Here is a 26283-nt window from a genome sequence, read left to right as displayed (position 1 = left end):
GCCGGAGAGGTGCTAAAGATGGCCGGAGAGGGATGATGGATGGAACTAACGGAGGAGAGAGAGAGAGTAAGATGGCCGGAGATAGATATGACCGGCGACGGGAGGATGGATGATGACTTAATGAGAGGCGACGACTGGGATATAATATGGATGATGACGGGATGGTTGTAAGAATGATTAGGGTTACAGATCATGGGATATAATATAATTATATAGATTATTTATATATATACATATATATTTAATTTTAAAAATAACTAAGTATTTACAGGTACCTAACATGTATTATACATGTTTAGACACGAAAATTAACAGGTAATTTCGTGTCTACCTGTTTAATACACGAAACATGTTAAGACCTTACCTGTTATCTGTTAAAGTCGTGTAGGTACGTATTCGTGTCTCGTGTATAAATTAAAAGCCCTGGTACAAACATAGTCATTAAATATTAATCGGTGGATGATATTTTGGGATCCGTAATTTCGTATCTCAAAAAGGCGCCAAAATTCTCCCCCCAAATTACTACTTCATCTTCATCTTCACCAAACCAAAGCAAAGCAAAGCATCGTCTCACAATCGTAAGAATTAAACAAACAATGAAGCGTCAACAATCTATACTCTCGTTCCTCCGTAAACGTCCACAGGCACCTGAAACTGACAAACCTACCGGAACCGGAGCTCCGAAACACCACACAGTAACCGGTCCTAACGAAAACGTTAACCCTAGAGCTTCATCCGGACCTAATCGGAATTATAATAATAATATTATTATTATTCAGTCCTCCTCCTATGAAATTAGAGGAACGGATACTCCGCCAGAGAAAGAGCAGCGGCCGTTGTTTTCGACGAAGGTGAATGCTGAAGGTGGAAATGATGGAGGACAGTCTGTGTTTTCTAGTATTCGGCATAAGTTTATGAAACCTAATAGCGTTGAGAAGCTTCGAGATAGGTACATTTCGTTGCTTAACCTAGATTTTTGGCTAATTTTGGTCCGGTTTCGTTAATTATAGGTTAATTTTTGCTCTGTTTTTACGGTTTTTGGTTAATTTAGGTTCGTACAGTTTGTGTTTCTGTGTATTACGCGTAAGTTTATGAAACCTAATAGTTCTGAGTCTTCGTAATAGGTACATACTGTACGTTTCTGTGTTTAACCTAGATTTCGGTACTTTTGGTTTAGTTTTGCTGGTTTCGGTTAATTTCGGTTCGGACAGTCTGTGACTCTGTGTTTCTGAGTGTTAGTCACAAGTTTATGAAACCTCACAGTGCCGAGAAGCTTCTAGATAAGTATATTTCGTTGCTTAATCTAGGTTTAGTTAATTTTCTGAAGTTGAAGTATAAATACATGAAATGGAGGTTTAAAAGTTACAAATATATGAACATATGAAATTATTCGGTTGGTTAATTTTGGTTAACCGAGGGTACAAAAAAAGTTGTAATCATTTTTTAGTTAATTTTGGTTTGGTTCAGTTATTGCTCACGCCTTAGGTATATATAATTTGCTGTTCAGTAGATTTTATGATTTGTTCTTCAAGCTGTAATCTGATTTATAGCTGAATGCACAAGCATTTGTGTATAATCTGTACTTGTTTGTGCATGTTAAATACAATTTTAATCGCACAGACTTTTGAGAGCATGAAATTAAAATCACTAGGATATAGATGCTTCATGTCGTGTAAAGTTTATTTGATGATTTTTTGTTCATGATTTGCAGCAATTTGTCAGATGGCAGAAATGATACTATTCAGTTGACATCTAACAAATATAGTTACTCAAGCGGAAGAGATAAAGAGAGTTCAGCTCCAGTTTTTCCAAGAAAGGAAAATGGTATTGATGTAGAAGAAACTGTTTCCAAATTCAGTTACTCAAATGAAAGAGGTAAGAAGACTTCAGTTCCTGTTTTTCCAAAATTGGAAGATGTTATTGATGTGGAAGAAACTGTTTGTAAAGGGAATAAAGGATGTCCTTTCGTTATAGAAAGTGATGGCGATATTATGGGACCGGAAACACCAGGAACACAACGACTGGCCCCACGTGTGAAGCGAGTTCAAGAAGATAGTTGTAACTTAGGGTCTACTGCTACTGCTAGTACGATTACTAATTTCTCTATGGGAAATATTAAAAGAGAAACACCAGGAACACAACCATTTGTCTCACGTGTAAAGCGAGTTCAAGAAGATGGTTGTAACTTCGGAGCTACTGCTAATGCTACTACTAATGCTACTATGGGAAATACCAAAAGAGAAACAAAAGGAAAACAACCATTGGTTCCACGTTTGAAGCGAGTTCAAGAAGATGGTTGTAACTTAGGGTCTACGGCTAATGCCGGGACTAATTTGTCTATGGGAAGTAGCAAAAGAGTGAAGTTTTCTCAGGATATACTGGCTGAAAATAAGAAAGATGATGTGTTGTCTGAAGTGGCTAGTAAGTTTGATTGGCTTCATCCTTCTAAGATTAGAGATGCTAATGGAAGAAGGCCAGGCAATCCTCTTTATGATAAGAGAACACTTTATATACCGCCTGATGTTTTCACGAAGATGTCAGCATCTCAGAAACAGTATTGGAGTGTCAAAAGTCAGTACATGGATGTCCTTATTTTCTTCAAAGTGGTTGGTTTTTGTCCCTCTGAACATACTTTAAAGCATCATAAACAATGCATTTTTTGCAGCTTCAACTGTTTATATTTTTTAGTTTAATTTTACATTTGGACGCTGCATACAGTTAGCTAACTGTATACATGCTGTGCAGCTAGGTCGGTCAAATATAATATTACAATTTATATATCTTTTTTACATGCCTTCTATAAGTATGCAGATTAGTTGGTGTGTAAGACTTATTTAATGTATTAAAGGTCATTAAAGTACTCAATGGCACTTCTTCAAAAAAAAAGTTATTTTTAAAGCCATTTGAAAAAAATAGCACTTCTATAAAGATTTATTTTTGAAGAAAAATGCATTAAGCAAGAATCATCACAGCTACTCGTGATGGACAAATTCACTGAACATTTAAAAGAAGCTAGAATAATTTGCAGAGGAGTGGATGGAGTGTTTAAGCTCAAAATGTGTTTAAATGCTTGCTCATTTAATCTGGACTCTGGAGTGAAAGACATGATAAACAGGGTCTGCATTATTGGATCTAATGTTCAAGTGATTAAAGAGTTACCTGATTTACATTTATGATATTAGTAGTAGAAATTCACTGATATATGTTTATTATGTTTTTGTACTGTATAGATTGTAGAATTATCTTTCATTTATTCATAAAGAAGTTCTGTCACTCAATATGACTGCTACAAAGTAATTTCATGGACGCTTGATTTGTCTGAACTAAATTTATTGTGTTGCAGGGAAAATTCTATGAGCTTTATGAACTAGATGCTGAAATTGGGCATAAAGAGCTAGATTGGAAAATAACAATGAGTGGTGTTGGAAAATGCCGACAGGTAGTTTTAAAGCACTACAATGCAAATGTTTACCCTCACTTTATTGTGTTTACATTAATATAAGCCAGTAAGTAAGAAGATACATGTCTTCTTTTGAAGTTATCTCAATAAATTAGCATCTACTTTTTGTCTTGTGATTCAGGTTGGTATCACCGAGCACGCAATTGACGATGCTATTGAAAAGCTTCTTGCTCGCATGTAAGTTACTGCATACTGCCATTTACAATATTCTTGTCAGACCATTTACATTGAGAGAGAAAAATGGGAGGGACTGGTAACGGGTCAAAACATCTAGTTTATTGAAATGTGAATTTGTAGGTTTATTACATACTCATGCACTACCTTTGTATCGTTATTCATTATTTTAACATAAAAATTGTGAAGGTATAAAGTTGGGCGAGTTGAGCAGATGGAAACAGCAGATCAAGCAAAATCAAGAGGAGGTTCTTCTGTAAGTTCACTGTGATCACGGTTTAAACTTCTGTTAAATTAGTTTTATTTCACATTAGACAAAACAAAACAAACTTGATTGAAATGTTTGTTGTCACAATAAACTGAAATTCCCTTATGCTTACTCATAAAATATCTTGAACTTCTTTTTAGAGCATGCTACTAGTTGATAAATGTTGCATTAACAACTTAATAATCGCTTGTATTGTCACTTGTGCTACTATTGTTACTTCGCTATTGAGCAATGGCATATTTTCTTTGTTGTAGATAATGTCTCATTTTAATTTTTTTTTGTAAATATCTACAGGTAATTCAAAGAAAACTAGTACAGGTGCTTACACCATCAACTTTGATTTATGGTAATATTGGGCCACAAGCTGTTCATCTTCTTTCTCTAAAGGAGGTACTGATTTACATCTATTGCTGTAATTGTTTTGTATCCATAATTTAGTTTCTACTTAATGTGGACAAATTAAGTATATTTTGTTTAAAATTACTTATGTAGTTATGTTTACTATGTAGCACATTTATTATTTAAGACTACAGAAAAGTAAACAATTTTTTTTTAATCTGACAGCTCAAATCAACATATTTATTTATTTCCTGCAAAGTGTAGTGATTTCTTCAAATCCACTTTTCTATCAACTTATTACAAATGTTATTATAATTAACATATTTTTTTTGATGTGCATACTGTGAAGGTTTTGTGGTATATACTTATAGCCATGTCACTTTGCCTTTACTTTTTTGTGCAGGGTACACATGATCTTGCTGAGGGTACAACTGCATATGGATTTGCATTTGTTGACTGTGCCTCCTTACAGTTCTGGATTGGATCTGTCACTGATGATGCTTCCTGTGCAGCTTTAGGGGCTCTTTTGATGCAGGTACACCTTTTGGTTAGATGTGCCAATTTGGATCCGTCTGTTTAAGAACGGGTTGATCTGGGTTGTTTGATATCAAACGGGTCATATGGATACTATTTTAAATAGCTGAAAACAAAAGGGGCCAAATGAGTCAATGTTGGCAAAAGTGTAATTTAAATGCATAAAACCTTCTAAATCATCTTTCTCAAAAGTTCTATTATTATTGAAGTATTATACCTTTTTAAAACATATATACACTCTTGTTATTAGTTAAAAGTTGTAATTTATGGACAAAGCGTTACGGGCCAACTCATAGGACCCAATCCAGTTTGATATGTACTAAAATTGATTGTTTTGAACTGTACCTGAATTAGCCTGTGATAATCAAGTCATGTTTGAAGATTTCATTTTAAAACTTTACAACCTATATATTACTAACCTTTTTCCAATTGGTTTTGTCATACAGGTGTCACCAGCAGAAGTTATTTATGATAATCAAGGTGTGTCTCCATTAATTTTCTGCATCTATTTGACTATGTAAGGAGTGATGATAAAGTTTATATTAGATGTATCAGTTTGAACCTTCGTACGTTTGAATAGGTTCATTTGGGGGCTGCTTTATCTCAAACGGGTTGAATGGGTCAAGTGTTTTTATTAATGCATACGACCTCTAAAATCATTTCTTCAAACATTACAAATTTTTAGTGTAATAATATTGTTTGTATAGTCAGACTCATATTAACATAGCACATTAATTGTTTCAAAAATGTTAGTGGGTCAACCAATCTGACATCATGACCAGTGGCGGATCCAGGAATTTTTTTTAGGTGGTTCCCTCTTAATTTATAAGGTGGTTCCTACGCGTCTTCTATATATCCGTACACTATTATTTCGAAACTCAGGTGGTTCCGGGGAACCACCCGTTTGTATGCTGGATCCGCCCCTGATCATGACATGGTTCATTTTGATCAGTGTAAAAAATTCTTTAGTAAACTTGAACCTGTTTTGACCCGTTACCCGCACTGTCCTTTTTTTAACCTCCAGTTTTATTTATCATATTTCGTCTATGCTTTGTTATAAAAAATAATATTTGGTGCAGGGTTGTCTAAAGAGACTCAGAAAGCCCTTAACAAGTATTCAATTATGGGTAATGATGTTTTCTTTGTCTTTAATTTCTATATATGACAACAAAATAGTTTCTTTTAATGATTGTTTTCAAAATCCTAACCTCTAAATTGTTTTAAAATTTGTCTTTTGTAGGTTCTTCTGTCACACAATTGACTCCAGCACAACCTTTCACTGATTTTGTTGATTCTTCTGAAGTTAGAAATTTTTATCAACTGAAAGGGTACTTTAGAAGTTCCTCCAATGTGTGGGATCGTGCACTTGATGAAGTGGCTCACCAGGATATTGCATTATGTGCTCTTGGTGGACTTACCAGTCATTTATCTAGGCTAAAGGTTAGATTTTATAAAGGTCACATTTCTGAATAGTGGTGCAATTGGTTTGTGTAACTAAGTGTAGCTTTGAGTGGTTTTTTTAGGTCAACACGAACCCGACCTAAACGGTTTCAGACTCAATTTAACCCGTTTATATTGTGTCGGATAGGTGTTGTATTTCCATGTGTCTGGAATGGCTATCCTTAATATTGACTCATTTGTACGAGGATTATTATCGGTTATTTTCTATATCTACCGGGTCAAATGGGCAAAAGCAAAACCAAAACAAATTAGCTAAAAAGGAAATGGATCAACTGGGTTGGTAGTCACTCAAGTTCTACTTTTTAATGCAAAACCCTACTAAATTATTTATTTCAAAGACTTGGCATTTGAAATAAACTTTTTTAGTCATTTAACAATGTATTAATAAAAATCAGGCAACAAGTTTTTCAGGTCAATTCAACCGTTTCTTCCGTAGAAAAGTTACACACTTAGACATGTGAATTTATGCAGAGGGTGTTCATTGGTTTCTTCAGTTTTGAATTTTTTGTCTCTAACGTGAAACCAATCTGAATCAGAAATGTGTTTAACTGAACCGAATTCAACCGATTTGCTTCGACCGGTTATCTGATTAAATCAGTTATTATTCGTTAATCCTATTGAATTCGGTTTGGTTATCTGAATAAGCAAGATTTGTGGAACCGGTAACCAAACCAAAAACAGAATTTACAATTCGGATATAGTTAGGAATTGAACCGGAAACCAAATTCACAATTTGATTAGGCTTTTTACGGTTAGGGATACGGTTTGGTTTTCTGTTTTTGGTTCTTTTTGCACACTAATAACATTGTCTGAGGTCTACTGGACATGATATTTTGATACACTGATCAACAAATACAACTTTGAGCAGTTAGATGATGCATTACAAAACGGAAGTCTTTTCCCCTATGAAGTCTACAGAGGATGCCTTAGAATGGACGGTCAAACAATGGCTAATCTTGAAATATTTAGCAATAGTGAAGATGGTGGACCATCAGGCAAGTCAATAACATAATTATAGTGTAACAAACTGTCCAAGTTAGTACAAGCATCCTTGTTTTTCTCATAACAACTGATGTCATATTGCAGGAACACTGTACAAATATCTTGATAACTGTTTGACATTATCCGGTAAAGGACTCTTACGGAGGTGGATATGCCATCCACTGAAAGATGCAGAGGAAATTAATAATAGGCTTAATGTGGTTGAAGAATTGATGGGACGTGCCGAGATAGTGGCGGTTACTGCTCAGTATCTTAAAAAGGTTCCACATTTAGAGAGATTTCTTGGACAAATTAAAGCTACTTTAAAGTCATCTGCTTTACTCTTATTGCCTTTGATTGGCAGCAAAATATTGAAGCAACGAGTAAGTTCTCTGTTCTTTATTCACACCAAAAAATGAAAGCCTGTTTTTATGCTGGCATTTGTTATTTAAGTTAATCTCAAATCTTTTATGTCGTTTGTTTTATTCATTTGATAGAGCAACTTTTTTACTTTATAAAAGGCTTTTAAAGACATTTTTTTACTTAAAAACACTTTTTTGAAGACTTTTTTTTTTACTTCTGTCACCCCAAAATAGTTGTCCACTAAAAGAAAAACACAATTTAAGATGTGTAAAGTAAATGCAGATTCTAATTAGCAGAATGCCAATTTTACCCTTAATGCAACTAATATAATAATTGACTTGGAAAACCTGCAAAGTTTGGTGATAAGCGTAATCAAGGGTGTAACTGGAAAAGTAGTATATTATAAAAATCTATTTCTGAAAGTGTTACGATAATGACATAGACAAATGACAATAATTGGAAAGTCATTTTATTCAATGGTCATATTATGCATCAAACTAGGGATATGGAGGTTGTATAGTTTTTGGTTACAAATGTCTTAGAGACTTCTCTTTACCTTATTTTTGTCACGTATCATTATGATATTTCCTTTTCTTACCCCATATATCTTCAAGTTTATCTATTTTGTATCATGTTTTTATTTTTATTCTATATCCTTATTTGTATTACTTTTTAATTTACTATTATTATTATTATTATTGTTGTTGTTGTTGTTTTTGTTGTTGTTAGTATTCTTATATTTTGTTTCTTATACTTACTAAACTTAATTCAATTTGTTTATATGCTTATCTAGTTTTAGTGTTAAATAATAGATTATTTTTAATATCCAGTACTTTTATTACTACCTTTATTTATTTATTTTTATTATGACTAATGTTTTTATTATTTAATATTAGCTTTATTTAATTTTTCAATACTCTCTAATATCCAAAGGTGTTGTGTTGAACTTTGTCCTTTTATATTGTCGATACACATGGTTTTTGGAGCCGAGGTCTCTCTGGAAGCAACCTCTCTATTCTTTGGGATAGATGTACGGTTTGCCTACATCCCACCCTCCCCAAACCTGCTTATAGCATTGCTATTTGTGGGATCTTACTGGGTATGGTTGTTGTTGTATACAATAAAACTAGACTTTGGGTGTCTTTTAACTGGTTGGACTAGTTCAACCCATTTGACCCGTTTCCTTTTTAACTAATTTTCCTAATTGACTTTGCCACCTATACTATCAAGCAAGTTCTTTTTCTTAAAACTCTTTCTTCACATGCTTATTTTTTTTCTTTTGCCGTTGCATTGTGTTTTTCTATTTATTTTATGCAAATGTAGCAACTAGCAAGTATATTGCTCATTGCTACTGAACTTGTAAAATAGAATAGCAGATTTATCAAACATTACCTTATTGCAAGCAAACATGTCTAGTAAAATTTATATTTTGACTTACTTTATATTGTTTCTAAGCTCACCAGCTTATTTGAAAAATGCACTAATAAAGAAATGAAACAAGATAGTGCTTATGGTTATTTTTTCTTCTTATTTTGTATTTACCGGATATTGCACTATGGTTTTCGATGATGCAGGTGAAAGCATTTGGATCTCTTGTTAAAGGTCTTCGAGTTGGAATGGATTTATTGATGCTTTTACAAAAAGAAGATAATGTATTCTCACTATTTTTAAAAGTATTCACACTTCCAATGCTAAGTGGGACTGATGGCCTCGATAAATTCCTAACCAAATTTGAAGCAGCTGTAGACGGTGATTTTCCTAATTATCAGGTATTTTGATATTCATATGATTTCTTTGTAGTTATTTTTGTACAAGTTTCTAGCGGCTAATTCATTCCATATAGGCTCAATAATATATGTTGTACATTTTCTTAATTCTCATAGATGTGGCTATTTTAGCATATTCACTAATGAACAGTGAATTGACTTTGGTTATTATTATTTTATCAGGTCAAATGGGTCAAAAATCAGCCAAATTGTCAGCCAAATTGTATTTTTAAACCTCTTAAGTTTTTAATTATATATAGATGTAATTTTTTTCTATAAAAAATAGGGACGGAAGTGTTGAAATTTAACATGACCATTATAAAAGTTACCTGTTTGATCCAATAACAAACTTGCGCAACCTGCCTAATTTAAGGGCTGTACATTCAATACAGTTTTGATTTTAAGGTTTCTAACTATACAGTTTTTGGAAGTAGATAAATACCAAGGGTAAAATGGGAAAGCTACTAGATTATAGTTAGCCACTTCCAAAAGGACCAAAACTGGACAGTTACAGTTTTAAATTAGGATACTAATCAACTTGGAAAACTTGTAAAACATTAAGGGTAAAATGGGAAAACTAGTAGATTATAATATACACTTACAAAACTGAATAGTTACAGTTTTGAATTAGAATACCAATCGACTTGGAAAACTTGTTAAATATTAAGGGTAAAATGGAAACTAGTAGATTATAATTATACTTCCAAAATTGGATAATAATCTACTAGTTTTCCCATTTGACCCCTTATTTTTTACTAGTATTCCCAATTTACCCTTAGTGTTTTACAAGCTTTCCAAGTCAAATGGTAGCCTAATTCAAAACTGTATTGAATGTACAAACCTTACATTGTGTGTTTTAGGCCAATAGGCCATACTTTTTCATTTTCATATAAACAAACATGCATATGCATGTGTGTGTGTGCGAATAACTGACATGATATATGATGCCAGGCACATGAACTCAAAGACTCGGATGCTGAAATACTATCAATTTTTATTGAACTATTAATGGAGAAAGCTAACGAGTGGTCTCAAATCATCTTTGCTTTAAGCTGTATTGATGTGCTTAGATCTTTTGCCATGATTGCAAATTTCTCATGCATGCCCATGTCTAGGCCTGTGATAGTTTCAAGATCAAACTCATCGGGTTTTGGTCAACGGTCAACGGGGCCCACACTTCATATGAGAGGATTATGGCATCCTTATGCTCTTGGAGAGAGTGGAGGAACACCTGTTCCAAATGACTTGTGTCTTGGAGATAATGAGTTTGGATACAGTCCTCGGACTTTGCTGTTGACCGGACCAAACATGGGCGGAAAGTCAACTCTTCTTCGTGCTACTTGTTTAGCTGTTATTCTTGCTCAGGTAAGTTTTGATGGTAACATTAAAAATGTTATTTCCATGCTTTATCGTGTTTTAACTTGGTTTTTTTGCTGTTTGCAGTTGGGCTGTTATGTTCCTTGTGACACGTGTGTTTTGTCACCTGCGGATATTATTTTCACACGTCTCGGTGCTACTGATCGTATAATGACTGGTGAAAGTAAGTTACTACCTGAACGGACACAAGTGGAGCATGTGCATGTTCGTTTGTTTAATTTTAACTGATCAAACGAATGAATGATCGAACACGAACATCTAAAGAACAAGGTTTTCTTGTTCGTGTTAGTTCGTTAAGAAAACGAATGTGTTCATGCTCGTTTTCGTTAGTTCGGTAACAATATAAACAGACGATTCAAGAACGTGAACGGACATAACTGAGCTAAAACCAATAAAAGTAAATGTGAACAATTTATTGGGCTTAAAAAGTTATTAAAACTAGCCTAAGTTAACGAATGTAAACGGACGAACTTAAACAAATGCAAATGTAGAACGTAAACAAAGGAACCTTCATGTTCACAAACATAGATGAACAAATAAGACATTGTTCATGTTTGTTCATTAACTCATTTAACCAAATGAACACAAACTTTTGTTCATGTTCGTTCGTTTACTATATAAACGAACTTCTTGCCACATGGTTTACAAACGAATCACCGAACTTTCGGTTTGTTTACAATCCTACAGGTTATTATTAGAATAATATAATTTTTGTAATCATATTTGGCACACTAATTGCTTATAAAAATATATATTTTGATACCTTTGAAGTGTCTGCTTGTTAATTTGTTAACTTCTTAACCTCTTCCTCTTTTGTTAGGTACCTTCTTGATTGAATGTACAGAAACAGCATCGGTTTTGCAAAACGCAACTCAAGATTCTCTTGTTATACTTGATGAGCTGGGCCGAGGAACGAGCACTTTTGATGGATATGCTATTGCTTATGCTGTGAGTATACTTTCTTTTAAACTTTACAAAGAGTTTAGGTTCGGCTTTCGTCTCTTAGGTTTGCCATATTTAACTACTTGACTGCGAAGACCATATTTTTTTGGTTGTATTCTCATGGCATGTGATTTCCAACGTTTAACCATTTTCATCTTTTTACTAGCTGTTAAGTACAAGTACAAGGGCATTTTAGTCATTTTTATCTCAGGGCCTGTTTTGGTTAATTTAAATTGGTATAACAGTGTTATTATAATTATTAATAGCATAAATAATTATATTTAGTTATATCGATTATATTCAACAAAACAGTCCTTTAGATGAAATGGCTTAAATTCTCTTCTACTGAACAGTAAAATCTAACGGAGTTAGCAAAATGGACGAACATGGTTAAAATTTTGAAACCACGGGCCATGGAAAGACAAAGAAATGGCCTCGGTAAGTAGTTAAAAACTTAAAATGGACAAAACTCAGACGCGAAAACCAAACTTAACTCTTTTTAAAAAAGGCTATATGCTGCTAAAATGAGTGGTTTAGGAGAAATATTTTCAGATACACGATGGATATATATTGCATTTAAACGCAATTTTTTTGACATAAAACAGAATTTGAAAAAAAAGTTTTAGAATTAAACAAGTTAAATGCGTCAACCAGTGAACCTATTAGGTCGACCAAACACGTTTAACCAGAAACTGGCCTAAATTGTTTAGACTAAACCCAAACCCGTGTCATCTAAGTTATTCACACCCTTGTTTATAATGCAGGTGTTTTGTCATCTCGTTGATAAAGTAAACTGCCGATTACTATTCGCAACACATTACCACCCACTCACAAAAGAATTCGCAACCCACCCACACGTTACATTACAACACATGGCATGCACATTCAAACCCATATCCAACACTTCGTCATCACCCGACCAAGAGTTAGTTTTCCTCTACCGTCTAACTGCAGGCGCCTGCCCAAAAAGCTATGGTATGCAAGTGGCATTAATGGCAGGAATCCCCAAAACAGTGGTGGAGTCCGCCGCGAAGGCCGCAGAGGTTATGAAAACGAAGATTGGAGTGAGTTTTAAGTCGAGTGAACAACGGTCGGAGTTTTCGACATTGCATGAGGATTGGTTGAAAACTATTTTAAGCGTTGCGGATGGTGATGGAGTTAGTGATGAAGATGATGTGTATGATACATTGTTTTGTTTGTGGCATGAGCTTAGATGCTCTAAGGAAAAGCTGTGAGGTTAATGAGAGTGAATGGTGGAAGTATGTTATTATAAGCAAATGGTTTCATGAATTTGCTTTGGGTTTTGAGGTGTTTTGTTTATAATGGAAAGTTTATGATTAGCTTATGTAGTAGAGACTAGAGAGATGTGGGCAGATTAACATATGAAAGTAAGTATTTTTGGTACTGTTCGAACTTCATTTTCGATTCGGCAAAGACAAGTTAGATGTAGAGGTGCACAAACTGGGGTTTTATTCTGGTTTTGGGCAGGGTTGGGTCGGGTTTTGACCACATAGGTGGAACTAGAGGTGCACAAATTCAACCGGGTATTAGAAAAACCCGAGTTTGGGTATGATCGGGTATTGGAAAATCAAGTATTAGCAATGCCCGGGTTGGGTTTGGGGTCTAGGTATTGCCTCTAAAAACCATACCCTATGTATCGGGTTCAGGTCGGGTATAGAACCGGGTATTTGAATACCCTATTCCGGGTATTGAAAAAACCATATTTTCGGGTTTTTTGGGGTTTTCTCAGAGTATATTTCGGGTATAGATTGGAATTTTTTGGGGTTGCACTTTTAAGGGTATTTTCCAGTTATTTTTCGGGGATAGATTGGGTATTTGAAAACCCGGTTTCGGGTATGGAGCCGGTTCGGGTTTTCAGGTATTACCGGGTACAGATCGGGTCCGGTTTGGGTATGGGTTTTGGTACTAAAATGCATACCCTATTCGTACCCTACGAATATGGTCGGATACGGGTTCTGGGTTTTTTTTCGGGTCCGGTTCCGGGTTTGGGTTTTTTGTGCACCACTTGATGGAACTGGTTCTAGCGTGTCTGGGCGGTTCCGGGTACATGTCTGGGAAAAACCTCATACCACGTCGTACCTACGGGCCTAATACGGGTAGGAACCGGTTCCGGGTCAGGTTCCAAGTCTAAGCGAGTAAGATACAATTATTCCTGTTAAAACTTGTTACATGTTATAATAATTAGTGGATCTTACAGGAGTGTCTCCTCTTGTTGGACTCAGGGACTGTGGGTTTGTTGTGGGTCAGGCTGCGTTGAAGGCTGAATCGGGCAAAGTTGTTAAACACGAGAAAGCTTGTTTAGATAATCAACATGTCTTTCTACCATTTGCCTTTGATACATTTGGTTTTCTGGCTCCAGAGGCTGTGAAATTTTTGAGTAGGGTTCAGCGCGTCGTACACGGAACCTCTTCAGCTTCTAGGTCCCAAAGCTTCGTTTTTAGCAGGATTGGCTTTGCTGTTCAAAAGGGGGTTGCGGCGCAGCTTGTTGCCCGTTTGCCTGCCACTTTATTGTAATCGTTTTATAGTAAATTATATAAAACTTCGATAAAAAAAAAAATTAAAAAATAATAACAATAATAAAAGGTGAGTTTTTCCATTAAAAAAAAATAATAATAATAATTAGTTATTATTTTGTTTAAACAAAATTCAGGACTTGAGTGCTTGACGCCTTCTCTTTCAACTACACGGTCATATAACCTAAAACCAAAAATAAAGTTGTTTATAAAACCATGAAATACATTTTTAAACATCCAAAAATACCAAATTGATGTGCACTTGACATAAACTTTTGAGAAAATTGAGTTTCATGTTTCATGTCAACATTCCGTCCGAATTTCATACATTTCAAAAGCACGAAATCTAAAGGTTCCAAAAACGTTAGTAACAACTTTCCAAATTTGTATAAGATACAAATTAAGATAATTTTTATAAAGTCTTAGAAGTTTATATCTTACACATTTTGGGGATACAATACTGAAGTACGATATAAAACGTCTCTCATACTTGCATCAAGTGACATTCTTTCTATATTCAAGATGTTATGTGACATTCAACTATTGTGACACCTACATATTTCCAGTTGTGACCCATACTATGAGAAAATTTCCGTTTGTCGTCTTTTTAGGTACAAACGCAAGCTATTTTTTACTTTCACGTAGGTTGTTTGCGAGCTGAATCAAGCTAGGTCAAACCTGGGCTCGGCTGGGATTTTAAACAAAGTTGAAAACTTAAACTTGGCTCGGTTTGTCTCGTTTTTTTTTTAAATAGCTTAGCTTGGTCCAACCGTTAGAACTTAGAAGAACAATATTAATTAGACCACGGCCGGCCCAACCATTTTGGTGGCCCAAAGCGAGTAAAAAATCCGGGGGCTTTTTCTAAAATTTGGATTCGTATTTTCCAAAATTTTATTTATTCCGCTTCACTTTCAGTTAAATAAATAGTTATTTAGATACTCTCTTTTATAACATAAACTAGTACACATGATTTGTTTATTAAAATAAACCAACCATAATGTAAATATATTGAAACATGTCGTGAATGTAACTTCATTGGAGAATACTAACACACGCATTGGTCATTCTTAACATGGCCGTTTACAATGATGATACACACATATCATCTTAATTTCGAGAAAAAATAAACAGGATAAATACGATAATGTTGAAGTTAAATTCGAAATAAGTTCTCATTTTATTGATTTAATCATTAATTTAAGTTTAGTTAAAATACCAAAAATAATGTTATTAAACTAATCTTAGTTGTGAGAAAAATAAGATATTGTTATCATACCAGATGACAATAGATTTTTTATATGTAATTTTGGGCTATTTAACATGTTTCTATCAAAAAAAGAAGACAGAATTACAAATTTTGTCCTTTAAAATAAGACGAATTACGGTTCGTGTCCTTTTTTTAGTTTCCTTGCAGGCGGTGTACTTTAAACTTTTTTTTCCTACAAGTTTTGTCCTTTACGCTAACTGGGTTAGAAAAAGTCAGTTAAATCCCATCACGTTAGGCGCATGTGAGGGTAGTTTTTTCCTTTCATATATCTCTGCAACTAAACCCCCCTTTATCAGTCTTCCCCCTCACTTTCAATCGATTAAGAGACGCGGTTTGTGATCTTGTTTCTTCTGGGTTCACTTGTAAAGTTTTTCAAGATTGAAAGAGGTATGTTTTTCATTTTTGGCCAAATTATTATACTTAGTTAAACTTATATATTTAATCTTTCATATTTTATTGTTTGGCATGCTGCCAAAGTATCATAGCTATGAAACCAAGAGACACTAAGGTTATTTAGTTAGAACATTAATAGGTTTTATAGAGTTATGATAGCGGTTAGTTTGTATATTTTTATGACTACTGATAGTGACGGAAGGTTAATCAGGCATCATGTGGTGGCGTTGATAGCCGAAAGACAAGGGTACATGCACTAATCAGCCGGTGTCCCGATGATTGAGTGTTATGTGCCTTATGTCCAAGCTTGATGCCAAACTACTATCGAGCCGAGGGTCTTACCGGAAGCAGCCTCTCTATCCCTATGGGGTAGAGGTAAGGCTATCTACATCTTACCCTCCTCAGACCCTACCATAGCTTTGCTATTGGTGGGATATACTGAGTACGATGATGATGATGATGATGATGTTGTGTTATTTATACGTGTGTGATATACGATACTGATTGTCGTTTTGTCATAGTTATCAAATGCGTTAGGCGCACTTAAGGCGCATAGGTCTCTCTGAGGGCCTAGGAGTAAAAAAAGCGTGGGCCTAAAAAACGCGCACTTAAATAAGAAAAATCAAAAACAAAATTTGTAATGGGAAATATCACTTTTTTTCAAATACAAAAATATTTAAAACCATAATCCTCATCATAAAGTAGCAAAATTATAAAAAAATAACAAAAATAACCAAATTCTTCATACTTAAAAACAAAATTTTCTTAAAAGTAATAAATATTAAAACCAGGGGTCGATCAATTTATAGCTTTGTTCTTGGCTTCTTGCTTTGTGATATTGAATAACTAGAGATCGATCATTTATCGCGATATTGAGTTAATTTTGCTAAACCCATTAAGTTTATGTAAGTTGTTTAACTAAGTTATGTGATAAATAAAAAACAAATCAAATAAAAATGAAGCTAAAAAATAGCAACTACCGAGTGCCGACTAATTGCCTAAAATTGCTACTTTTAAGGAAGTCGCTGTCGGTGCGCTTCGACTAAAAAACGCCTAGGCGCAAAAGGGTCGCTTCTAATAACTATGTTTTTTGTTGATCTACATTCTACACTTGGCATCTTCATATGAAAAATTTAAGTAAAAAATGTTAAACTAGCGTATCTAACAGATGTTAGATGGATAAATTAACTTCATTTTTGACAAAATGAGTTAGCCTACTTTAAATCACTTGGGTCATTTTTACTTTAAAAACATTGTTTTTGCTTAAAGTATTAACATGTTTATGTCAAATCACTCTTTTTAAACATGTAAAAAGTTACCCTTTATAACAGTTTTAAACATTTTCCCTTAATCCAACAAGCAGTGTATGCGTCTGTTTATGTACTTTTTGCTTGTTACTTAACTTTCTAATAGACATCTCCCGACACGGGTCGGGTCAAATATTCGTGGCGGCGGTCAAAGGGCTCTAATCCGAGTACAAAATCCTCCCACGTCAGCATTTGAATTTGTCAAACGTTTAATTGCAGTTGTAATGATGTTTTGTTTTATTACTTGTACTTTAGTTCCTTGTTTGCCTAAGTAGTGGTAGGTTTACGGCGTTTATTTCTTTTTCTTTTATGTGTTGAACTTTGAAAAATGTCAAGCAGTAATGCTTACGATAAAATTGGTCTGTAATTTATCTCAATGGATTTTGAGCTAACTTAATTTTCCATTGCTGTATTCTATCGTGGCATGATAGATGGTGTTCTTTGGAATCTAATCACAAGTTTAGGTGGTAATTTCTGTATCCTAAACGCATGTTAGACTGCCCTACGGTTTGATTGAGTGATGTACATGTATCTCTATCGACTTGTAGCCTATCCGTTTCTACCGTTTATATATTCAGTTCAGTTTTCTGTCCGTTACCGATTAATTTGTTATCACTTTCCGTATGAGTATGTAGAATAAACTAATGGTGGCAATAAGTAGCAGGTCATAAGGTTGGTTACCAAAAGGTAATGACTCATGATTACTTTTTTTACATTGTGGAGGTGGTATAGTGGACACGTTTGGCAACGGGTCACAACAGTTATTTTCTTGTACGGGTCGTAACATTTCAGTTCAGGTTCATCCTAAACAGTTACTGTCTTTTTTAAATGTTATATATATAATTACTGCTTCAAATATGATTACAAAACCAACACATTTTTAAAAAATGCACTGAGGCGTCTTTTGACCCTTATTTAGCTATAGACGAGTCTTTTGGCTGTTTTGGGTATTTGACAAAAAAGCTTTTTTTTCCCCAAATCATTCAGTCATTTGATCAGTTAGGGTGAAACATTTATCTAACTCAGTCTTAGGCCTTATTAATACTGGAAGTGTCGATATGCTTCAAGAATGAATTCTTTAACTTGCCAATGTTTTAAACAAATTTGTTTGTTTTTTTAATCATTTTTATTAAATATACTATACTAATTACTAGATAATAATATGACTACTAACATGTTTATCAATTCTTTGTATGCAGCCTGGATGTAAGATTAGCGAGTTACTGTTGACGTTTACAATAATGCTTCTGTTGCAGAGGATTAGACAACAACAATATCCTGAAGGTAACAAATCCTGTAGAACATGATGAAGTAGATTATTCATCTGGTAATTGCTGTTTAGCTTTTAAACTGTACAACTTGTTTGGAGCCGTCTTTCTTTCTTTTTCTTTCCCCCTTTTTTTTTAACGAACTTAATGTTGATAATTCCACAAGTGTAGAAATTAATTTCAAACAATGAAACCTTCTCGAACCGTGATTATACCAAAATAACATATATAAAGAACAAAATGCATTGTCTTTACTAAACCCATGTATATTAGGAATTTCGGTTTTGGTTCTGTTTTGAGACCCAAACCGACCATGTATACTATGTTGATCAACTGTGTGTTATAGCCAAAGTGCGGCCGTATGCTTTTTAAAATTTAACACATGATAAAATGATTTTTTTTGATATGGTTCACAAACTTTAGTGAAAGAATTGTTATGTGTTTGTCCAGTGTGAAAGTAGTTGATCGTGTTAAATTTGTTCAACATGGTAAAAGTATGACAGCTCGTGGCTCGACCCGAAACCCATTCCAAGTGGACCCAATCTAACCCGAATCCGTTCCAATCTGGACCGTTCCTACCTGACCCAAAACAATCCTTTTTTTAATTTGACCCATGTTGACCCTAACTTGTATTGTCCTCAACCCGACCTGTTTGCCGGTCCTAGTTATAAGTAAGGAGGGTATATTTATTTCCTTAATACAGCGGATGATTATTCAGAAGCCGTGTGGGTATATTCGCTGAGCTCGAAGAGTGCAGTGTTTTAATTTTTTTTAAATCAAATTATTAAATCTCGGTTTGGAAAGTCGATTAGAGTTTATAGAAATGATAATCGACTGTAATATATTAATAGGCGAGCAATTGAAACTTTTAGTTCATTAGGAGTTTCGCGTATACACTAACCACCAAATCGGCCCCTTTTGCTAGATGGTTATCCCGAACTTTTAGCTAAAATCTTATACTGCAATAAACAAAGTAAGACGAAAAAAGGTCCGTTTCCACCAACAGACTCTTGATCTTTGGAATCAAAGTGATGATTGAAGAATCAGATCCAAGAGTAATGTTTGAGTCACGATAAAATTTATTCATAAAAGCCACAATATCTTTACTAACGTCTTACCTTTTGATAAATGCAAAAGAAAACCCGAACGGACCTAAAAACTTGTCACCGCCACGGCGCCACACGACCAAATCACCTCCATTCACCTCGTTAGCGAAAAAAAAAAAAAAGTTACGAAAATAGTCATTTGACTTTTTATTTTTAATTTCTAATAAATTTCACCAATCACAATCATAAAAAGACACGTGGCACCACTAACTAATTAGAACATTCTAAAATGCCGAGTGAAATCTCCTCTGTCACTTTTTACATTTTTTTAACAAAATCTTTCTTTTTAATTTTGCAGCCTCTACATTTGCCACGTTAGGAAAAATGCCAAAATTATAGAATTTGCCATTTCATTCTTACTCTACTCTGCTAAAGGATCCAAACGGTTGCGTCAGATTTAGATCTGTTGTGTTTTTTTATGAAAGACCAACTAACAATTTTATTAACAAAACTAGCGAGACACTAGAACCACCAAAAAGACACCAACACCAAACAAGAACTATCGCCACAGAAAACAACAGCAAACCAAACCTACAAACAACATACAACAAACAAGACCCAAACACAAACGAAAACTACACTTTGAATCAACTCCAATCCTCCCAAGTAAGGCCTTTGTTTCTCCCCCAATGCTCAATCCAAAGAAATCCCAACACTTTTATCTCCTCCACCAAGCTTGATATCTGAGTCGGGTCCCTCTATGAACCATAGCATTTCTTTTTTTCCACAAACACTACGTCGCAACCAAACACACCGCATGAAACACTGAGGGTTTATCCTTCTTAAACGTCGAGTATTTATGGTTTCCCAACAAGTCACGAAAGCTAAACAAAAGAAAGAAGGCACCTTACACCATTGGGCAAGTACGCTCCACATAGACTGTGCGAGACCACAAGAGATGAACACATGTTCAACCGTTTCCTCTACCTCCCCACAAAACGGACACATATTCGAGGCCAGCGCGATATTTCTTCTAACCAAAGCATCAAAAGTTGGTAACCGACCCAACAACGCCCTCCAAGCCACAAAACTAACTTTTTTCGGGACCAAGCGGTTCCACTCGAAATTATAATCAGGCGCAACATAAGAATTCAATATGACCATTTCCTTCACACCTCTAACGGAAAATCCTCCTCATAAGTCCACATAACAACATCCTCCTCATTATTAAGTATCACCCCTTGGCAAATCTGAAGCAACCCTCTCAACTCCTCAACCTCTTCCACCCCAGTCGGCTCTCTAGACCAATCCCATTGACCGCATATCCAACCGTCAATCATGAACAACCGATCTGCTACATTACACCCTTTAGACTTTTCCAACCCAAAAAGTTTTGGAAACCGAACACCCAACGATCCTGACCCGGTCCAATTGTCTAACCAAAACCACGTCTTTCTACCGTTTTTCACCATGTGTTGGAAACAACTTCCCAACTTGATACCAGCCACTCTTAAAACCGAATCAATTTTCACTATACGACTACACAGACCTGGGTTCGACAGTTTGGCTGGGATGCTCCACCAAGATCTAGAGGAATGGTGTAACACCCAAATAACCTTCCACCATAACCTAGCTTTCTCATTTTTAAACCTCCACCACCACTTTGCTAAAAGAGATACATTTACATCCTTCAGACGCCCGAGACCCAACCCGCCATACTCAATTGGAGCCACAACCTTGTCCCACGCCACCCAATTAATTTTGGCCTTTTCTTCTGATCCACCCTAGAAAAACATCCTCCTCAGTATTTCATGCTTATCTATAACGGCTTCGGGAGCTTTAAATAACGAGAAGTAGTAAGTCGGTAAAGAGTTCAGAACCGACCTAATCACCGTGACACGACCTCCAAACGAAAGATTTTTGGCCTTCCACCTAGACAAAAGCTTCTTGAACACCTCAACCACGTGATCCCAAGCAATAATGCCACTCATGTTTTTTCCAACTAGAATACCAAGGTGTATAAATGGTAACTCCCCAACCTTGCATCTTAGAGTTTTTGCCATCAGATCCAACTCAGCCCCAACTACCTTAGTTCCGAAAATCTGCTCTTTAGAAAGATTTATTTTCAAACCCGAGACCATAAAAAAGACCTCAAAATTCTGCCTAATTTACGTACATTCCCGATATCCCAATCACCAACAAAAACCACATCATCAGCGTAAAGGAGATGCGTAATAACCGGTACCGACAACCCACATTTCAACCCATTAAACCAACCCTTTCAGCAGCCCTCTTCTTCAAGCTCGTTAGCGCTTCCATTGCAATTATAAATAAAAATGGTGATAAGGGATCACCTTGTCTTAAGCCACGAGAATAGTGAAATTCACGGGTTGGCGATCCATTTAGTAAAACTGAAGCCCGACTCGCCGAAAGAATGGCCAAAATCCACATGCGCCATCTCTCCGGGAAGTTCATTTGGTCCAAAACTAAATCCAGAAATCTCCAATTAAGCGAGTCACATGCTTTCTCAATATCAACTTTAAAGATCCATCCCCGTTTCTTAGATTTATTCAGCCAAGTCAAAACTTCATTAAGGATTAATGGGCCATCAAGGATACTACGGTTTAAAATAAAAGCTAACTTGCCAATCCCCTTTTTAACCTACCTACCAACACCTTCGATATCACCTTGTTTTTGCATCCAATGAGGCTAATAGGATGGAACTCATTTAGGGAAGCCGGATCCTTAACTTTCGGAATTAAAGCAATAAACGACGATAAACATCCGAAGCTAAACTAATTGGCGTAGAAAAATTCTTCAAAAACTTTGAGCAAATCCCCTTGAAAACAGTTCCAAAACCTTTTCAAGAACTTGAATTTAAATCCATCCGGCCCGGTGCTCGGCCCCCCTCTCAATCCCACACCGCGTCTTTTATCTCCGACAACGTAAACGGGGTTACCAACGCATCCGCCTCCGACCCATCTAACCTGCTAATATTAGACAAAAGCACTCATGGTCTGTTTCTCACCGGTTCATGAAGCCGAACTTGGAAGAAATCAAACGCTAATTCTTTTAATAAGGCCGGATTTGAAACCCACACACCTTCCGCTTGTAAGCTATGAAGACGGTTACTACTTAAATTTGCATTTATAACACTCTAAAAATACTTGGTATTCTCATCTCGATCTACAGCCCACCGAACCCTCCACTTTCGTCTAAGATCCCGTTGTTCCAATTTTCGACCCCTTTCACAAAAGCCAAACACTCCAACCTCTCCTCTATCTCCTCCTCCGACATGGGTCTACTCTCCCCCACCAATTCCAACTTTTTAAAGTCTCTTTCTTGACAGCAAAAATCACAAACTAAAACACACATGCCCAGGATCAACCTCCTGACCTCCAATAGCTCTGGCAAAATTTTCTTCTCTCCGCAGAGTCATTCGGAGCATAAACATTGACGATACTCAACAAACAACCCAACGGTTTTATAATCCCACTAGTAACCAAGTATCTACGGTGTTTGAACGAACATGTTTTAGAAAAATATGAGGGATCCCACAAACTAAGAATACCTCCCGACCTACCAACAACATCCACCGAGTCAAATTCACATATCGATCTTCCACAAAATATGTTACAATAAATGACTGAACCCAGTCACCTTCGTCTCTTGGAGAGCAATGAAATGTATCCCATTGGAAGTCTTAATACCTCGAATCCAGTCAGCCTTCTTGGACTCGAAAACCCCCCTTACATTTACCGACAGAAAATTCATGAGGAACCAATAAAACCACCTTCACCTTCAATTACCGCTCTGACCAGCTCACGATGATCTTGTAAACCCAACCCTAAGTCAACACCCACCTTGATTGTTTCATCCACCTCCAAATCCAACCACTTACTAGGATCATCCATGTCCAAATCCTCACCAGAACCCAACTGCTCTTCAACCGATACCTCTTCCACAATCATATCCGACATATTTGGATCCCCGAACTCACCATTCACCACCACTGTTGTCGACTTACTCGCCTCCACATCTAAACTAGAAAACAGAATTCGCCCCCCCTCACTATTTTCATTAAAATCCACCGGGCGCTCTACACTTTCTTGAAGCTGGTGTGAACACCCGGCCCATACTCAGCCCACCTTCTGAAGCCCCATCTGGTAACAGGTCCCACCTTATCCAACACAAAATTATTACCGCCTACCTCATTAACATCAAATATGCATTAGACCTTACACCTTCCTTCTGTACCCCTACCTCCGGCCAACCATTCGACATCCCAACAGCTCCCGGCGTCTCCGACGACGTTGGCACAAACTCACCTTCTTCCATGACCACCTCCCTGTTACCCGAGTTCTCCGTTCCACTTGACGAGTCGCTAGACCAGGCGGAAGAAGTATTCCCATAGAAGTCTGGCACCCACGCTTTCATCCCCTCTACCACCCAAACCGGGTACTCCTTATCTTGCCACTTAACCACAATTTCTTCCTCAATTCGACCACCAATCTTCGTGAGCACGAAACATTCCCCGTAGGAATTACTCATTTCTCATCTTCTTTGTTGTCTTCGTCGTCTTCATATTCTTCGCCGTCTTCGTCTCCATCGAGCTCATCTTCACTTTCCTTGTCACCATCGTCATCCCCATTTGATACGTTTTCACCTTCACCTCGAATTGGTATTCCCACTCCCAAGAGCCCATAGCGGCCGAGATGGCGGTGTTCCCGGCTCTATGGGGCGCTTTGAGGGTGGGAACTGCCCCACTAAAGAGGGTCTTAGAACTAAGCACGTGAGTTTGTTTGAGTTTGATAAGTGAAGCTTGGATTGAGCTTGTTATTAATTGAGCTTAACTTTAAGCTTGAGCTTATTTAAGCTTAACTTGAAACAAGTCGACCTCGAGTAACTAACAAACGACTTGAGTTGTTTATACCACTTACGCCATGGGGGTATACTATAACGCCCAACATAGGTTAAGATGACATGACAGTTTAAATATGCATTAAACCACTCCCCACTAGTGTTAATTTGTTGAAAAGGGCAATGGATTATGTTTTGTACGGGTTATAAGGAACAATATGTATTAATTACGTATTAATTACTAATTGATTTGTTATTTTAATTATGTATTAATTACTAATTGATTTGTTATTTTAGTTATATTTATTACTAGTTGATTAAACCATTTCATAGTTGTTTTACATTATCCGTTAATATTGATATATTTTTTATTTATACATTTTTTTTGGATTTTAATTTTATTTATTGTAAAAAAAAATTATAATATACTTATGATTTTATGGTTAAAATGTTTCACAAATAAATGAGATGTTATAACCCGATTTAAAAACTATATGGGTTTGGTGAGATACATGTCCCGGTTATTTTTTTACTATAAAATATAGATAACTAGTTTTTTCTACCCAACACATTACGTCGGGGCAGCTGGCAAAACCCCAGTGTTGAAACCAGGGTTTTGGTAAGCCCCGAGCATTACGACGATGAGTCGACACGATATAGACAGGGTTTCGGTTAGCACCAGTTGTATTCGTTATAGACACCATTGGTACAATTTGAGCGTTAAAACCCAAACAATTAATTCGTCAAAATTAACATATAAAACATTAATATATAACAAAACAAAATATCTAAACGATGTTTATTTGGTTGTCAAACCCGGACGATGGTAACCCAAGCGTTGTCGGTATGATCACTGAGAAGGTAAACTGACACGAATTTGGTCGATTTTGATTACGTATGTTACGCTACCGAAACTAAAAAAATGAAAAATATAAAAATTGAGGTGGACCAACGACCGATTGGTGTGTGGGGGGGGGGGGGTTGTTTCGGTCGATAAACTTGCACATTGGTAAAACCCAAGCGATCGATCATTGTAAGGCCCCGAACCCGGTAGCCCTACTTTAGCGTCGGATTTACTCATAAACACAGTCCTTCAAATCAGAGTTTATTAAAACTTTTCGCGGAATATAAAACATCAATCATTTGTTACAAAACATTAAATCTTTTCTTTGATACCATAACACAAAACTTCATATTTAAAACATCTTTACTTCTTTCTTCAGATGCCAGCCGTTCAATCCATGCCATGCGTCATCCTCTTGCTAGCTCTGTAATCGGCTCACCTGCGTGCATACTAAAAGTCAGCTACGCTGAGTGAGTTCTAGTTAATCAGGTATCATACAATTTATTCCCATATATTACTTCCCGTATCCGAAGACACATATTACTACCTTAACCTTGTATAAATATCCATAGGAGGATCGTCACATAATATTCATTAAAAGAACCATTACCATTACCCTACCATATATAATTTCCATAGGAGGAACACTATACTATCCATAGAAGGAACACTTTACTATCCATAAAAGGAACACTATACCTTCCATAAAAGGAACACTATACCTTCCATAAAAGGAACACTATACCTTCCATAAAAGGAACACTATACTTTATTATTTAATATCCATGTAAGGAGCTAGTCACTTCCCTTGACGATACGTGCAATATCCGAAGATCGTTCACGTACCGTCGAGCAATCAATCGTATCGATCACATATACCATACGCGGCATACACATAAAATTATATCCTTTCGTTCATACTTTCTCACTTTCTTTTGTATTATCTTACTTTCATATCTTACGTTATAAAGAGCATTACGCCCTACATTCCTCGAGTATTACTAGGGCTCGATACCCTCTTCGTAACCATACAACCATACGTTATCATTTCTTTCTTCTGTTATCTCTATCATGTTCATACTCATAAACATACATAACA

At 35.9% G+C, this 26283-nt stretch overlaps 2 protein-coding genes across 2 annotated transcripts; one reads left to right on the top strand and one right to left on the bottom strand.

Moving 5' to 3' along the window:
- The first annotated feature begins 559 nt into the window (after positions 1-559).
- LOC143571742 (DNA mismatch repair protein MSH7-like) lies at positions 560-13126 on the top strand. Its single transcript, XM_077057084.1, has 18 exons — positions 560-949; positions 1712-2154; positions 2251-2606; positions 3344-3439; positions 3582-3637; positions 3824-3890; positions 4197-4292; positions 4645-4776; positions 5222-5255; positions 5855-5902; positions 6016-6215; positions 7105-7231; positions 7323-7600; positions 9155-9349; positions 10298-10711; positions 10790-10886; positions 11544-11671; positions 12430-13126. Exons 1-18 carry the CDS (start codon positions 597-599, stop codon positions 12898-12900), a joined length of 3591 nt encoding a protein of 1196 aa, XP_076913199.1. The 5' UTR covers positions 560-596; the 3' UTR covers positions 12901-13126.
- Positions 13127-20173: 7047 nt separating this feature from the next.
- Positions 20174-20644, bottom strand: LOC143571741 (uncharacterized). The gene has a single exon (XM_077057083.1). It carries the CDS (start codon positions 20642-20644, stop codon positions 20174-20176), a length of 471 nt encoding a protein of 156 aa, XP_076913198.1.
- Positions 20645-26283: the final 5639 nt, after the last annotated feature.

The sequence above is a fragment of the Bidens hawaiensis genome, unplaced genomic scaffold (assembly GCF_021521415.1).
Source record: "Bidens hawaiensis isolate Kalapana, Puna unplaced genomic scaffold, B.hawaiensis_p1.1 tig00025558_1, whole genome shotgun sequence".
NCBI classification, from domain to species: domain Eukaryota; kingdom Viridiplantae; phylum Streptophyta; class Magnoliopsida; order Asterales; family Asteraceae; genus Bidens; species Bidens hawaiensis.
The sequence above is the reverse complement of the archived record's forward strand: the minus strand, read 5'-3'. Positions and strand labels throughout refer to the sequence as shown.

Coding starts and splice junctions, on each gene's coding strand:
- LOC143571742 (XM_077057084.1), top strand. CDS start 597: ATGAAGCGTCAACAATCTATACTCTCGTTCCTCCGTAAACGTCCACAG. Junction 3,440..3,581: donor GTGTTGGAAAATGCCGACAG/GTAGTTTTAAAG, acceptor CTTGTGATTCAG/GTTGGTATCACCGAGCACGC. Junction 4,293..4,644: donor ATCTTCTTTCTCTAAAGGAG/GTACTGATTTAC, acceptor TTTTTTGTGCAG/GGTACACATGATCTTGCTGA.
- LOC143571741 (XM_077057083.1), bottom strand. CDS start 20,644: ATGGTCATATTGAATTCTTATGTTGCGCCTGATTATAATTTCGAGTGG.